The following is a 13,945-nucleotide window of genomic DNA, read 5'->3' as shown; positions in this document are numbered from 1 at the left end:
CAAGTGCTTATCAGGACGGACAACACCACGGCCATGCACTATGTGAACAAGGAAGGGGGGACCAGATCGCGCCCATTGTCACAAGAAGCCCAGCAGATTTGGGAATGGGCTATCTGACACAACATGTCTCTGATGGCGGAACACTTGCCGGGCGTCCTCAACGAACACGCCGACAAACTGAGCAGGTCATCCTCGGTCACCCACGAATGGGAGTTGAATCAAGACATTTTGGAACAAATCTTCAGCCGGTGGGGAAAACCGGACATCGACCTGTTTGCCACCCCGACCAACAACAAATGCCGGTCTTACGCAAGCAGGCTTCCCCATCCAAATTCTCTGGGAAATGCCCTTTTGATACCCTGGTCGAAGACATTTGTCTACGCTTTTCCTCCCATTCCTCTAATACCACGACTAATCAAGAAATTCAAGATGGAACCGTGCAGGATGATCCTGATAGCCCCGGCTTGGCCGAGGCAGTTCTGGTTCACGGAGCTCCATCTGCTGTCGATCGCTCCTCCTGTACCTCTCCAAATTCTGCCGGACCTTCTCACGATGTCCGAAGGACAGATTCTACATCCAGACCCTCAGTCGTTACACCTGACTGCATGGCTCCTGAGCAGCGAGAATTTATGAACCTGCCATTGTCTAAGGAAGTTAGGGAGGTTTTGTCCCAAGCAAGGGCCCCTTCCACTAACAAAACTTACCGCCTTAAGTGGAAAAGATTCTGTTGTTGGTGTCGAGAGCAACACATTGATCCATTCAATTCCAAACCTCATCGGGTCCTCCCATACCTACTGTCCTTGGCCAAGTCTGGTCTGGCCCACTCATCAATTAAAGTCCATTTGGCTGCTTTGTCACGATTCAGGAGGACGGAATCTGGACCTTCATTATGGTCTTCAAGGATAATCAAACAGTTTCTTAAAGGTCTGTTCAGGGTCTATCCACCGGTGAGACCACCTCCACCAACGTGGCATTTAAATCTGGTCCTTTCTCAACTCATGAAGGGCCCATTCGAACCAGTCCATCGTTCTGACATCAAATACCTTTCGTGGAAATTGGCTCTTCTCCTCGCTCTCACGTCGGCTCGGCGTGTAGGGGAGTTACAGGCCTTGACCATTCAGGAACCTTTCCTTCAATTCAAAAGGAACACTGTCATCATGAGGACTAACCCTAGGTTCATGCCAAAGGTCCCCTCGGACTTCCATTTGAATGAACCGGTCATTCTGAAAACGTTTTTTCCTCAGCCTTCCACACCGGCGGAAAAAGCCTTGCATTCACTGGATGTACAGCGATGCTTGAAGTTTTACTTACAGCGTACTAAGGATTTTCGAAAATCTACCCAACTGTTTGTGGCCTTCGGGGGACCAAGTAAAAGCCTTCCACTCTCCAAACAGGGTGTTTCAAGGTGGATTACAAGTGCTATATTACATTGTCACAAGGCTGCTGGTAAGCCTCTGACTGGAAAGATACGAGCGCATTCCACAAGATCTGTGGCTTCCTCCACAGCACTCTTCGCAGGGGTGCAAATTAAGGACATCTGCAGAGATGCAACCTGGAGCAGCGTCCACACTTTTACCAAGCACTACTGCTTGGAATCTCTGCAGCAGGAGGATGCAGCAGTTGGACAGGCTGTCCTGAGGAACCTCTTCCACTAATGGTGAGCTTTCCTATCTTCCCACCTTCCATTTTTTCACATTTTGTATCTAATGTCATGTGGTCTACTGCTATTATTTACGATGCAAAACGTGATTATCTTGCTACTGCTTGCTACTCTGATACAAAGCATGGGAATCTATGAAAGTTCCAATACTGGGGTAAGAAAACAAGTTACTTACCTGTAACTTTAGTTCCCCAGTATTGGTAACTTTCATAGATTCCCATGCGCCCACCCACCTCCCCGGGGAAAGCTCAGCCTACAGCACAGATGGTGTCTCAGTACACAACGGCTACGAAAATCTGAGGCTCTGAGGTTCCTTCAGGAAGGTTCTAAGTGGTGAGGCACTTCTGATTGGCTGAGGCCAAAAGTTTGGTCTCTTTTACACAAAGAGGGTGATATGCTACAAAAGGTAATGAGGCCTAGGCCTTTTTCCATTGTCTTTTGTACCTACAGCTATGGTATTTTTGTTACCGAGACTCCCATTCCGACGACGGGGAATGATACAAAGCATGGGAATCTATGAAAGTTACCAATACTGGGGAACTAAAGTTACAGGTAAGTAACTTGTTTTCTTTTCGGAAAACCTCAGTTATTTGTTGCCTTTGGGGGTCCAAGCAAGGGCCTTCCACTATCCAAACAAGGTGTTTCTAGGTGGATCACGAGTGCCATTCTGCATTGTCACACTGCTGCAGGAAAACCTCTGACTGGAAAAATTCGAGCACATTCCACAAGATCTGTGGCCTCCTCAACAGCCCTCTTCGCGGGGGTGCAGATTAAAGACATTTGCAGAGCTGCTACCTGGAGCAGCGTTCACACCTTTACCAGGCATTACTGCTTGGAGTCCTTACAACAGGATGGTGCAGGAGTAGGACAGGCTGTCCTGAGGAACCTCTTCCAATGATTGGTGAGCTTTCCTTTCTTTCCCACCTTCCGTCTTTCACATTTTGTATCTTTGTCATGTTGCCAATGGCTATATTGCGAGGTTGCAAAATGTGGTTTTGTTGCTAACTGCTTGCTACTCTGATACAAAGCATGGGAATCTATGAAAGTTCCAATACTGGGGTGAGAAAACAGGTTACTTACCTGTAACTTTGGTTCCCCAGTGTTAGTAACTTTCATAGATTCCCATGCGCCCACCCACCTCCCCGAGGAAAGCTCAGCCTACTACAGATATGGTGTCTACGTACACAACGGCTACGAAAATCTGAGGTTCCTCCAGGAAGGTTCTAAGGGGTAAGGCACTTCTGATTGGCTGAGGCATAAGTTTGGTCTCTTTTACACAAATAGGGTAATATGCTACAAAAGAGAAGGAGGCCTAGGCCTTTTTCCTTGGTCTTTTGTACCTACAGCTATGGTATTTTTGTTACTGAGACTCCCATTCCGATGACGGGGAATGATACAAAGCATGGGAATCTATGAAAGTTACGAATACAGGGGAACCAAAGTTACAGGTAAGTAACTTGTTTTCTTCTCAAAGCTTTCTAACAAAATCTTCACTACAGTGGTTCTAGTCCACAGCGACAACATGGTCACTGTTTATCACATACAAAAGCAGGGAGGCAAACTGTCCATATAGATATCATGTACAGCGCAGAACATATGGCATTAGGCCATACATCAGTACATCCATCTTCTAGCAAAATACACAACAACTTTGCAGATATGCTCAGCAGAATGTAACCGGTACATGCGTGGAAAATCAATACAACACTACTCCACCCATACTTCTAACGGTGGGGAACCAGGAAATAGAGCTCTTTGCCTCACAACCGAAATCGAAATGCCAGAGCTTCGCCTGCAGGTTTTCCCATCCTTAGCTCAATGGCAACGCCCTATGGATCAAATGGTGAGGAATATTTGTTTATGCATGTTCCTCCTCTCCCACGCATTCTTTACCTGGAACAAAAGCTCATACAAACATCCCTCACACTGATTCGAATAGCCACAACATGGGCTCAACAAACTTGTTGACAACTCTACTACAGCTGTCAGTTGCACCACTCGAAAAATTGCCAAGCGAGCCCCATCTTAACTCATGGGCAGGGACAGGCACCCCAACCCCCAAACAACTCAAGCTAGCGACTTGGCTCTTGAAGTTCTAGAATTTGTAAAGCTAAATCTGATACAAGCATGCATGACAATTCTAAAACAAGGCCGTAAGCCTACCACATGGACATGCTACGCTACAAAATTAAAAAGATAGGCGCAGGCAACACATCCTTTATTTAAAATTCCAGTCATCAAAACGTTTATGGAGGGCCTAGAAAGAGTTATTGTGTCGTCTATTCCAACAGCACTGGTCGGGAATCTCACTCTACTTCTCGCCAGACTTATGGGTCTACCCTTCGAACCACTACATTCTTATAGTCTACAGTTTCTCACATGGAAGGTAGCCTTCCTAGCTGCTATAAAATTCCTTTGACGGATTATTGCACTTCAAGCGCTCACCTAGGAAGAACCTTTCTCTCCCCTTCAACGCCTCTCCCTTACCCCCCAAGTGATTCCTGACAAATTGGTACTAAGAACAAACCCCAGATTTCTCCCTAGAGTGCTTTCTTCCTTTCAAATAAATCAGACCATTGAGCTCCCAGTTTTATTTGCAAACCCAGACTCCATAGCAGAAAGAGCTCTATACACACTCAATATTAAAATAGCGGTCATTTTTGAAATGGAGAGGACAAAGCCATTTTGTAAAACTCAACAGCTTTTCGTAGCCTTCTCAACTCATCAAAAAGGCTACCCAATCTCTGAAGCAGGAATCAAAAGGTGGATAGTAAGGTGCATACAAACATGATACCACAATCCCAAACAAGTTCTACCTGAAACCCCAAGAGATTATTCCATCCATAAAAAGGGAGCCTATATGGCTTTCCTAGGCAGCATTCCACTAGTGGATATCTGTAAAGCAGCCACTTGTGTGGTTTACCTACTTTCTACACATTCCGTTAAATTTTCTCTTCTCTGTTGGGTCCTGCAGGGATCCTCACTAAGTCCTACATTGTCCAATATTTATGTTGCGTCTATAGCCAAACTTACTTGCTCTTTTGGCTTTTCCATGGTATCCTGTACAGATGATACCCAGATTGTTTCTATCTCAAGCAACGAACAGTATGATGGAAATTGGAAACTAGATAAAACAATTATCTAAAACTTGATGTAAATGTAAATGCCAGCATTTGTAAAGGGCACAGCTACCTCCAATGGGGGTATCCCGGCACTTGGGGCCGTCGGGAAGATTAAGCAAGTTATTGCCCCGAGTCACATGGTGCTTGGCTAACCTGCCGCCGGAGCCGGTGATCTAACCGTGAGACCTGTGGTCCGGAGTCAGGCACCCTGGCCACTGCACCACACCTCTTCCACGGAAAAACTGAAATCCTTCTCTTTGTCAATGGTACATTCTTCTGGCCCCCTCATGGTGGCTGCAGGATTTAGGCACTCAGTTGTCCCCTTCCAGAAAGGTAAGGAATCTGGGAGTGCTCTTTGATAAGTTGACCTTTTGAAACCAAATCAGTCAGGTTACTACTTCATGTTTTACATCTTAATAATGTTGAACATCTTTCCCTGCATTCCACCTGATTTGCAGAAAACAGTGATAATTGCTTTGGTACCAACAAGATTTGACTACTGCAATGCCCTCTACGTGAATTTGCACCAGCATTTTTTAAATAAGCTACAAACCCTTCAAAATGCAGCAGCGCGTCTCCTTGTCTGTAGCCCTAAATTTCAGTCAGTATCCCAGGCACTACATATGCTGCACGGGCTTCCTGTAAAAACACAATGCTTTTAAGGCCCTTTGCATAGCCCATAATGTTCTACATAATGTTGAACCAGAGTATATCACATTCGGTTTCTAGTGATATGTTCCTAGTATGAATTTTTGTTCATCTGCAAAAATAGTGGCAATGCTTCTAGTGAGACTGGCATCTTAAAGGGGATTGTTTTTTTTACCACTGTTAAATTGTGGAATTGTCTTCCTTTGTATACTAAGTCTGATCAACCATGTGTACTTTAGGAATGCGCTGAAAATTGGTTCTTCTCAAATTTAAAGTTCCGTTAGGTTGTTTTTGTTCAATCATGGCAGCTTCAGAGCTAAGACACCTATAGGCAGTAGCTCACTTCATAAATATTCCTTTCATTTAATTAAAGAATATGGGTTCTGCCAGATAATGTCTAAAAAGATACTAAGATAACCAGCATGAATGTTACAGGGTTGAATGCCCCAACGAAAGGACTGGCAGTCTGTCCCACTTCAGAGACAGCAACTGTGAGATATGTCTCCTTCAGACAGAGTTTCTCCTCTGATTATAGTAAGAAGCTAGGGGGTGGCCATCTTGTTGGTGAAGGTGAGAGACTATAACCTACATCAGCGGGTATGCAGTGCCTCTTAGGCTAGTGTGGAGGGATTATTTCCTCATGGAGGCTACTGTATATGAGTCAAATGCATGCCAACTAAAAGTTTTAAGATAAGTCATTCCCTACATTATTCTAATAATCGTAATTGGAGGGGGGCAGAGTGTAGTTATGAGCAACACGATGGGCAGATCAGGACTGATAGGTGGGCAATATTACCAGAGAGTAGGGAATGGTTGAGTGAGTCCTCATGGCAGAAGATGTTCCAAACACGCAGATACCAAGGATTTTACAGCAGTGAATGCATAGAAAGTATGCCAGGCCAGACTACTTCCAGGGCTCTACCAACATCACAGGTCAAATAGTGGCCTCTTAAATATAGATACAATCCTTGTCTGATTATGTACCAATTCATTTCATAATAAAAGTACCCAATACACTGATACACACCAACAGTTGGTAATTATGAGATAGCCTTCTGTATAGCAAATCAGTGACGGCTTCTCCGCTAAGGCAGAGTAGCATTGCCTCGGTGCTCTGATAACGCAATGGTATTATCATTTTTATTTTTCTCTTACTGCTTAGGGGCGTGACTGGCTAGAGAAGGGGCAGGGGAGTGGAGTGGTGAGCACACACTAAGAGCGCATTACTGTTTGGCTGGCCGACTCTCCCCCTCAAGTCGTGCAAAAAAACAAGAGCCCAAAATATATGGTGCAGACTCGCAGCAACTAGAGCTCAACTCCAGGCACTCGGTACTGATGGGGCAATTCTGCACTACTTAAAACAATATACTATAAAGGGGGCAGTAGAGTTGGAAGGCTGCTGGTATACAAGCTCAAGGCCAGAATGGTGAACGAAAGGGTCTCGGCTATTAAGGCAAACTCTGGGAAGCTTATCGCATTAGATTCAGGAATTAAACATAGCTTTCAGTTGATGTCACAGGTGCAAAAAAGGTCACAATGTCATCAATACAAGGTAGAATAATATTGATACATTTCATGATTGAGTTCCTCTTGCCTGTGGAGTCTGGAACCCTGGTGCATGTCTAACTCCACAATAACCGACCCCGTTTTCCCTGGGTTCGCAAACCATACTAGTGGAGAGCCAGTGCGGGCTCTCTCCAAATGTGCCCTAACCATGTAGTTCTTGTAATCAATGTAAACAGGGGGGGGGGGGCGGGGGTGAAAAGCTCTATTTTTAGAGAGGTCCTACATCTGAGCCCCTACTAGGCTCATGCACTTCAACTCACTGACTGGAGTAGTTCATCTCTTGAGACAAGGGGTGAGCCCGGTCAGAGGGAATCCCTGGGATGCAAATGCTCAGATCTTGGTGCCCTCACACATCCGGTAGGGTGTCATGCTTCATCATAGGGTGCTCCTCGTCAAGTCCACAGATACAGCCATTTTTATTGCTCAGTCCTGCAGGGTTTCCTGGCGTGAGGTATGCTTCTCAGACCCTCCTCCGGTATTACTGCTTTGGAATCTGCTCAAAAGGTGTGGAATCTATGCATAGAATTTTCAGAACAGTTACTTACCCTTGGTAACACTCTTTCTGCTGGACAGTCTATTTAACCTCCAATTCCTCACAGCCCTCCCTCCTCCCTGTTCTGTGTAGTGAACTTTTAGATGTAAATAGTTATGTTTTGGATTCTGCAGACTGTCACGGTTCTCAGTCTACTTCCGATGCTCTGCTTTTATGGGTTGTATGTTGTAAATTGATGTCAGGGCGCAATAGTGGCACCTGTATTCTGCTTCGTACTATCAATTTAGGAGATGGGACGAGGCTGCAGCAAAGTTGATGGTCCGTGGAAGCAATTGATGGAAAGGGATCAAAAGGTGAGAAATCAGATATTGGGGAGAGTATCCAACTGAAAGAGCATTTGCGAAGGGAAGCAACTTTTATTCAATGATTGTGAATTTAAATTAAGATACCATGATGGAATAGGAAACCTTGCATATCTGTAATACTACTACTCATTTGTCAAAAGTAATAAACATCTCTCCCAACTCTAAAATCGAAACAGGAAAAAAGGAAGATGATAGTCCTTCCTATAGTAATTCAGTTAAAACAGACCGGTACTGCTCAGTATTCTGCGATTGTTGAACAGCTTGCTATATTGAAATATGTTGCCCAATTTCTGTCAGATAAGATTTCTTCATTTACTGTATGGTAAAAAAAAGGTGGTAAGGCCTCTTGCTTCTTTAAGCTTCGCATGAAAAAATATGCTGTTACCTTCAGGTAAGCATCTGCTTGAAGATAATTTTGGTAAAGAGATGGATTTCATTGATTCTACACATAGACTGCAACATTCTGTGTTTGGGAATTTAATAAAAACATCCATGGTTTAAAACTGATTACAGGTACCTCATGTTTGTTTTGTCTTTAAAAAGCAAAGTTATTCTTGCTCCAACTCCCAATGTGCTGTGTGAGTTAAAAGGAATGTATTTAATTTTCACAGCAACCAAACACAGCTTTCATTTCAAAAAAGTTTAGCTACAAGCTGTTGAAGACCGGGACTTTGACACTTGGTGTGTCTTCTGACTTCAAAGGATATGTTGTGGGTCAGGTTATAAAACTGCAAACGGACATTGAGAACAAATCTGGGAAGGACACTGGGTCAGTCATGATCAGCCTGATACAGGTAGGAGTATTAGTTTAACCGGTCTATGATTGCTAGTGTGTGGGTGGCAGCAGCTAACTTCGTTTGTGGCGGCAACAGTGTTTGTGTGATGAACTCCCTTGAAAATTGTGCCTGAAGTTTTTGTGCTATCTGTTTTTTTTTAACTTACCTTTATTGGCATTTCAGAGTTGTTCACAGATTTTTCCAGATCCGGAACATTGATAAAGTGGTTCTCCCTCCTCTTAGTATCCGATACATCAATTTATAGCCTAATCTGGCCCTTCCTCTAAGCATGCCAGTTAGTAACAAGTAACTTCCCCAATACTCCTCCCCCATCCTATCCCGTGTCAAATTCACATGTTATCGTAATTCTCTTTTTGATAAAATTAGCCCCAACATAACAAATTTCCTGCTCCAATTTTTTGGATTGGTTGGTAGCAATCCCAGTAGCAGTGTCCATATCTCCCTGGGTATTACCCACCCTGTGGCACCCGGTAAACTAGTCTGTATTGTCTCCCAATATATTGTCAGAGTTGGGCAGGACCATTCCATATATATAAATTTGGTGTCACTCGCTCTGCATCGTGGACAGTCCCCTCAGCGGTCTGGGCAGATTCTGCTAAGTATCCATGGTGAAAGATATGACTGATTTATAAATTAATATTGCAAAGTTTGAAGCATGCATAAGTGCTTGCAGTCCTGATTTCCTGGTGAAAGTTTTGGCTATCGTTTATAGTGAGAGGATCCCCAATTGTTCCTTCTAATTTGCTTGTACTGGGACTGTCCCTCCGGGATCGTTGTCTCGGAGTGCCCGATACAGGTGTGAAACCAGTCAATGACTCTGTGCCATATATAGCACACATTCTGCAGAGGGGCTCCTCCGGAAAGGATGGCCAAAGCTCGCGAGCTACACTGGATCTTTTTTCCGTATTGTAGGAAGTGTGAGCAGTGAGAGGAGTGGTGGTCACACTAAAGTGCGCATGATGCTTTGACGGGCCCTCTTGGGGATACCAAACACTCATGCACACTTTAGCATGTTTTCCATGCAGGCTTCATTACAGACTGAATTGAGAACATGCTCAGGCCCCCAGTCCTCGGCTCAGCGTCGAACCACGGCGCTCAGACCAATCACAATGCTGCATTGCAGCGGTGTGATTTGTTTAGTGGAGCCAATCACAACGCTGCATTAGCGATACCGTAAGAGGAGCCGCGCACCACCTGGGCGCCAGCCGGTGCACATAAGCACCGGTAAGGCTCCCACGGCGCGGGACGCCCTGTGCTTGAATCTTTTGCTGCCAGTGCGACTGCAAAGGAGCAGTCTACATCGCGGACACTGCTACCGCCTCCAGCCTACAAGCCCCAGGGGGCTCAGCGAGACCGCAGGTGGAGCCCGTACCACCTGGGTGCCAGGTGGCGTACATAAGCACCGACAGGGCTCCCGCGGCGCCCGACCTAGACCGGACGTGGCTGGGCTGGGCCGGGCCAACCCCTTTGGTCCTGTGACTTGATGTAATAACACCCCGGTAAGACTTTCAGAAGTTTTTCCTATCTGGGCAGTGTTTTTGGTTCTTCTGTTTGTTGTGGGCGATATGAGGAAAAGGAAGCTGCCAGTCGCCTCCAAGGGGATGCAAGCGGTCAAAACGGCTCCAATTACAAACTACCTGATAAATGCTATGGGGGATTATTACTGACGAAATTGTTCAGGTTGAAGAACAACTAGCCCCTACAAAAACAGCCCTGATTTCTGTCCATAAAGAGCCCAAATCTATGGTTGAAGCAAACCCAGAGACGACCCCTCCCAGCGTAGCACACAAACTTGGAGTCAAAAACGAAATGACAGATTCTAGTTTGAAGAACAAAAGTTCTAGTGCTTCGGAATTATCTAACTCAGTCCCTGCTAACATGCCTGGACCCTGTGTCTTGTTAATATTCCTTGAAATTACTGCTGCCCCGTTTTTGCGGGCAAGATGGCGGCCGCAACTGTGGCCGTGTGAGGTGCTAGTCCTGTGCTCCCGTTCAGCTTTCCTACCTGAGGTGTCCACACGCTGGTTTTTCTTCTGACTACATCGGATTCTAGGCTCTTCCGTACCCTGTGCTCCACGGTGTGAGAGGCTGCTATTTAAGCTCCTAGAAGAGGTCCTGAGAGTCGTTATCGCCCGGAGGTGAAGGGAGGTGATCAGGTCACGGCTCCTGTACTGAACCGGCATTCCGAGAAGGGACCGGACCACTACACCCTTACATGACTGCTCTCTCTGTCGGCTGATGGAGAAAACATTTTCCGCACTTGGTATTTCTGCAGCCCTGAATTTCAAGACGCTCTGGTAACAAAGTATCGAGGAGTTGTATTAACTTTCAGCTGTTTGAACTTTTAAATGCCGTGAAGCTGCCTGAAGTTATTTGGAGTCAACTTGAGCCCCGACGGACTAATCTCGATTGGTTGCACCTGGGGAGAAAAAAACCTTGTGCTTCGTGATTCTGAGGTTGTGCACTGACGACGGGAGTTTGTAGCTGACAGAGTTGACAGAGCGATATCTCTCTGAGTGCGAGCGGGCTGATGCTATCACAGGGCGGTGTGTACTAATACCGTCCGCGCTCATCTTTGGCGTTCTTCAGCGCTGTAGTGCCCGGAGGTGATCAGGTCACCGCTACTGTACTGACCCACAGTGTGCTCCTGCAGCGCCCGACATAGATGCCACAGACGACCCATAGCGGATCTTATAACAGCATCTTTTGCAAGCTGTGGCAAACGAGAACGGGAGGACGGGAGGAAGAAATGTAAGAGCCCTGTTTCTCATAATACTTTACTTTTCTACCCCGTCGGTATTGAAGCTCCACGTTTTTCTTTTTTTTCGATTCTGAGATCGAGACTTGTGTTGTTGCTCACCCTCTTTAAAACTCTGTATACTTTCCTGAAGTGCCTTCCTGACTACAGATTGTACTGGACTGGCGAGGGAAAAAAGGACAAAATACCGCTTTACAACAGACGACGAGTCTGCTAAAAACAATTCAGCCAGCCTGGTGCATTCTGGGACTAGTGGTTTTTTCAAACTTAAAGCTCTACAAGTGCTACAAGTGCTACAAGTGCTACTAGCATCGACCCTAAGACTAAGGGGAGTGTTACAAAGATTAAGACTGGAGGAGCTATCAGTAAGCAAGTGGCGAGTACAGCGTCTGAAGATACGGTGTTAACCACAAGCAACCAATCATTGGCGATACAAGGTGCCCTAGGAGACATCCAAAGTCAATATCGCGACTCAGCGGCACACCAGCCTTTGGCCCAAGAGACACCTTTCAAGCAGAAGACGGTTGCAGCTATATTTGATAAAAAGCGAACCGTGAAGACCAAAGAGACTACAGTGGTTGTAGCAACGCCACCAAACAAAACAAACGATACTCTGCAGAAAGAATCAGAAACAATGCTAGATTCAGCTTACAAAACTGTCGAACTGGAATCTGATGGAAAATTTTATTCGATGTCAGATTTAACGAACTTGTCAGATAAGGAGCATGAGTTAGATAGCTCCAGTAATCTGGGGGACTGGGGGGATTTACCAGATGATTTTGAAGGAGATGAGCTTGACCAGCTTGACCGGTCCGCCTTACCGACTACTGTGAAGAAAATATCTGACTCTACTGAGGGAGTGCAGCAGGATCAAATCCAGCAGGTTACGCAGTTGAACCTGGAGGAGGAGCTGGAAGAGGAGCTGGAAGAGGGCTCAATTACCCTCGGCTTAATCTATAAGACTATCATGGCTCATCGAACTGAGACAAAAGCGGAAGGTTTACGCACACAAGGAGCAGTAAGGAAATTACAGAACACCGTGAGACGGCTGGTTAAAACTTGTGCTGAAGTAACCACGAGGGTGGTTGAAGTTGAAGAGAGAGTCTCATCGGTCGAAGATACACTAGCGAAGCAACAGAGGGTCGTGGAGTCTCTACAAAGATCTGAGTCCGACGTCGAATGGAAGCTCACAGACCTTGAGAATCGGGCACGCCGTAACAACTTGCGGGTGCTAGGAATTGAAGAATCGAAGGAGGGGGCAGACCCACGCAAATTTGTTGTACAGCTATTCAAGCAAGCTTTCCCCGAATTAACTGCCTGGAACTGGGATGTTGAAATAATCCGTGCTCATAGATTCCCTTTTGTGTTGAGAAATCAGGGAAAGGTCAAAGTCGTCAGAATCTCTACCCAAGGGCTATTCTAATTTGCCTGAATAATTACTTGCTACGTGAGGCCATATACGATTTAGCAAGGCCGGAGAAGAAGAGCCGCTATGGGTTGTGAGTTTTTTGTTCGCCCAGACTTTTTGCCCAATGACTGTCAAAGAACGTTGGCAAATGCGAAAATTAATTGCTCCTTTTCAAGAAGCAGGAGCACAGGTTTTCCTGCTTAATCCTTCTAAATTAAAGGTTATTGTAAATGGGAAAGCGAGGTTCTTTACATCGTGCAATTCCGCAAGTGATTACTTAAAGGAGATGGCTGAGCATACTAAAAGATAGATATTATATTAGATAGCGATCACCTTGCTCAGAGGGAATCTTTTGTGTTGAGTGGTCCTGATTTGCCAGCTGAGTGGTTCACCGCTTATTTTTTTATTTGTCTTTTCTCTTAGCTTATGTCTATAAGTGCCTATCTTTTTCCCAGTGAACTCTGCTTCTAAATTTTGCTATTCAAATGCTTAGTTTTGATGTAATGGGGTACCTTGGAATTCTCATCTCTACGACTAAGACATTAGGATGGGCATAGAGGTTGATTGTAATGATCAGGTTATGAAGGCTATGAAGGTTAATAGCCTATAACTGTGTGGTGGGTTTTCTCTTGTTCTTGACTTTGGAAAAATCTATTTTCTCCAGTATTACATCTTTCATAGATTCACATGCTTGTATCTTCCCCGTCGTCATGGTGGGGGTCTCACGGTAACAGAATGACCAAGCAGTATCATAGAGAAGAAAAACTGCATAGAAAATCCCCATAGGGACTGTAATATTTGGTAACCAGACCATTTCCTTGTTTGGTCCAAAAGTCAGCCAATCAGCATTGCTGCCCTGCCCTCACACTCCCCAGCAGAAGCTTCCTGCCTCAGATTTCCAACCGCCTTCGTGTGAGAAAGGAGTCTCCCTGAGCTCTGCTCAGTTTTCTGTTCCTGAGTGAACTTTTGACCTTTTGGAATCTTATTTTCCTGTCTTCTGGATTAAGGTATTGTGTGTACCTATTTTTTTCATTATGGCTGAAAGCTCTCTAAAGAGGCTGTTCAGGCCTTGCAGATCCTGTGGGAAGGCCAGGCTCTTCTCTGAGGACCCACATAAGGACTGCCTTT

At 45.3% G+C, this 13,945-nt stretch overlaps 1 protein-coding gene across 3 annotated transcripts in view; it reads left to right on the top strand.

The window, feature by feature from the left end:
- Positions 1 to 13,945, top strand: part of ARRDC1 (arrestin domain containing 1) — a 699,997-nt gene that overhangs the window by 401,893 nt on the left and 284,159 nt on the right. For 2 of the 3 annotated variants that reach the window (XM_086921134.1, XM_086921132.1), the window contains exon 5: positions 8,466 to 8,648. The exons of the other annotated variant lie outside the window; for it this stretch is intronic. In XM_086921134.1, coding sequence (XP_086777260.1) covers positions 8,466 to 8,648 — 183 coding nt within the window. The remainder of the gene's footprint in view (positions 1 to 8,465; positions 8,649 to 13,945) is intronic. 3 annotated transcript variants of the gene reach the window in all.

The sequence above is a fragment of the Lissotriton vulgaris genome, chromosome 5 (genome assembly GCF_964263255.1).
Source record: "Lissotriton vulgaris chromosome 5, aLisVul1.2, whole genome shotgun sequence".
NCBI lineage: Eukaryota > Metazoa > Chordata > Amphibia > Caudata > Salamandridae > Lissotriton > Lissotriton vulgaris.
This window is presented reverse-complemented; position numbering and strand designations above follow the sequence as displayed.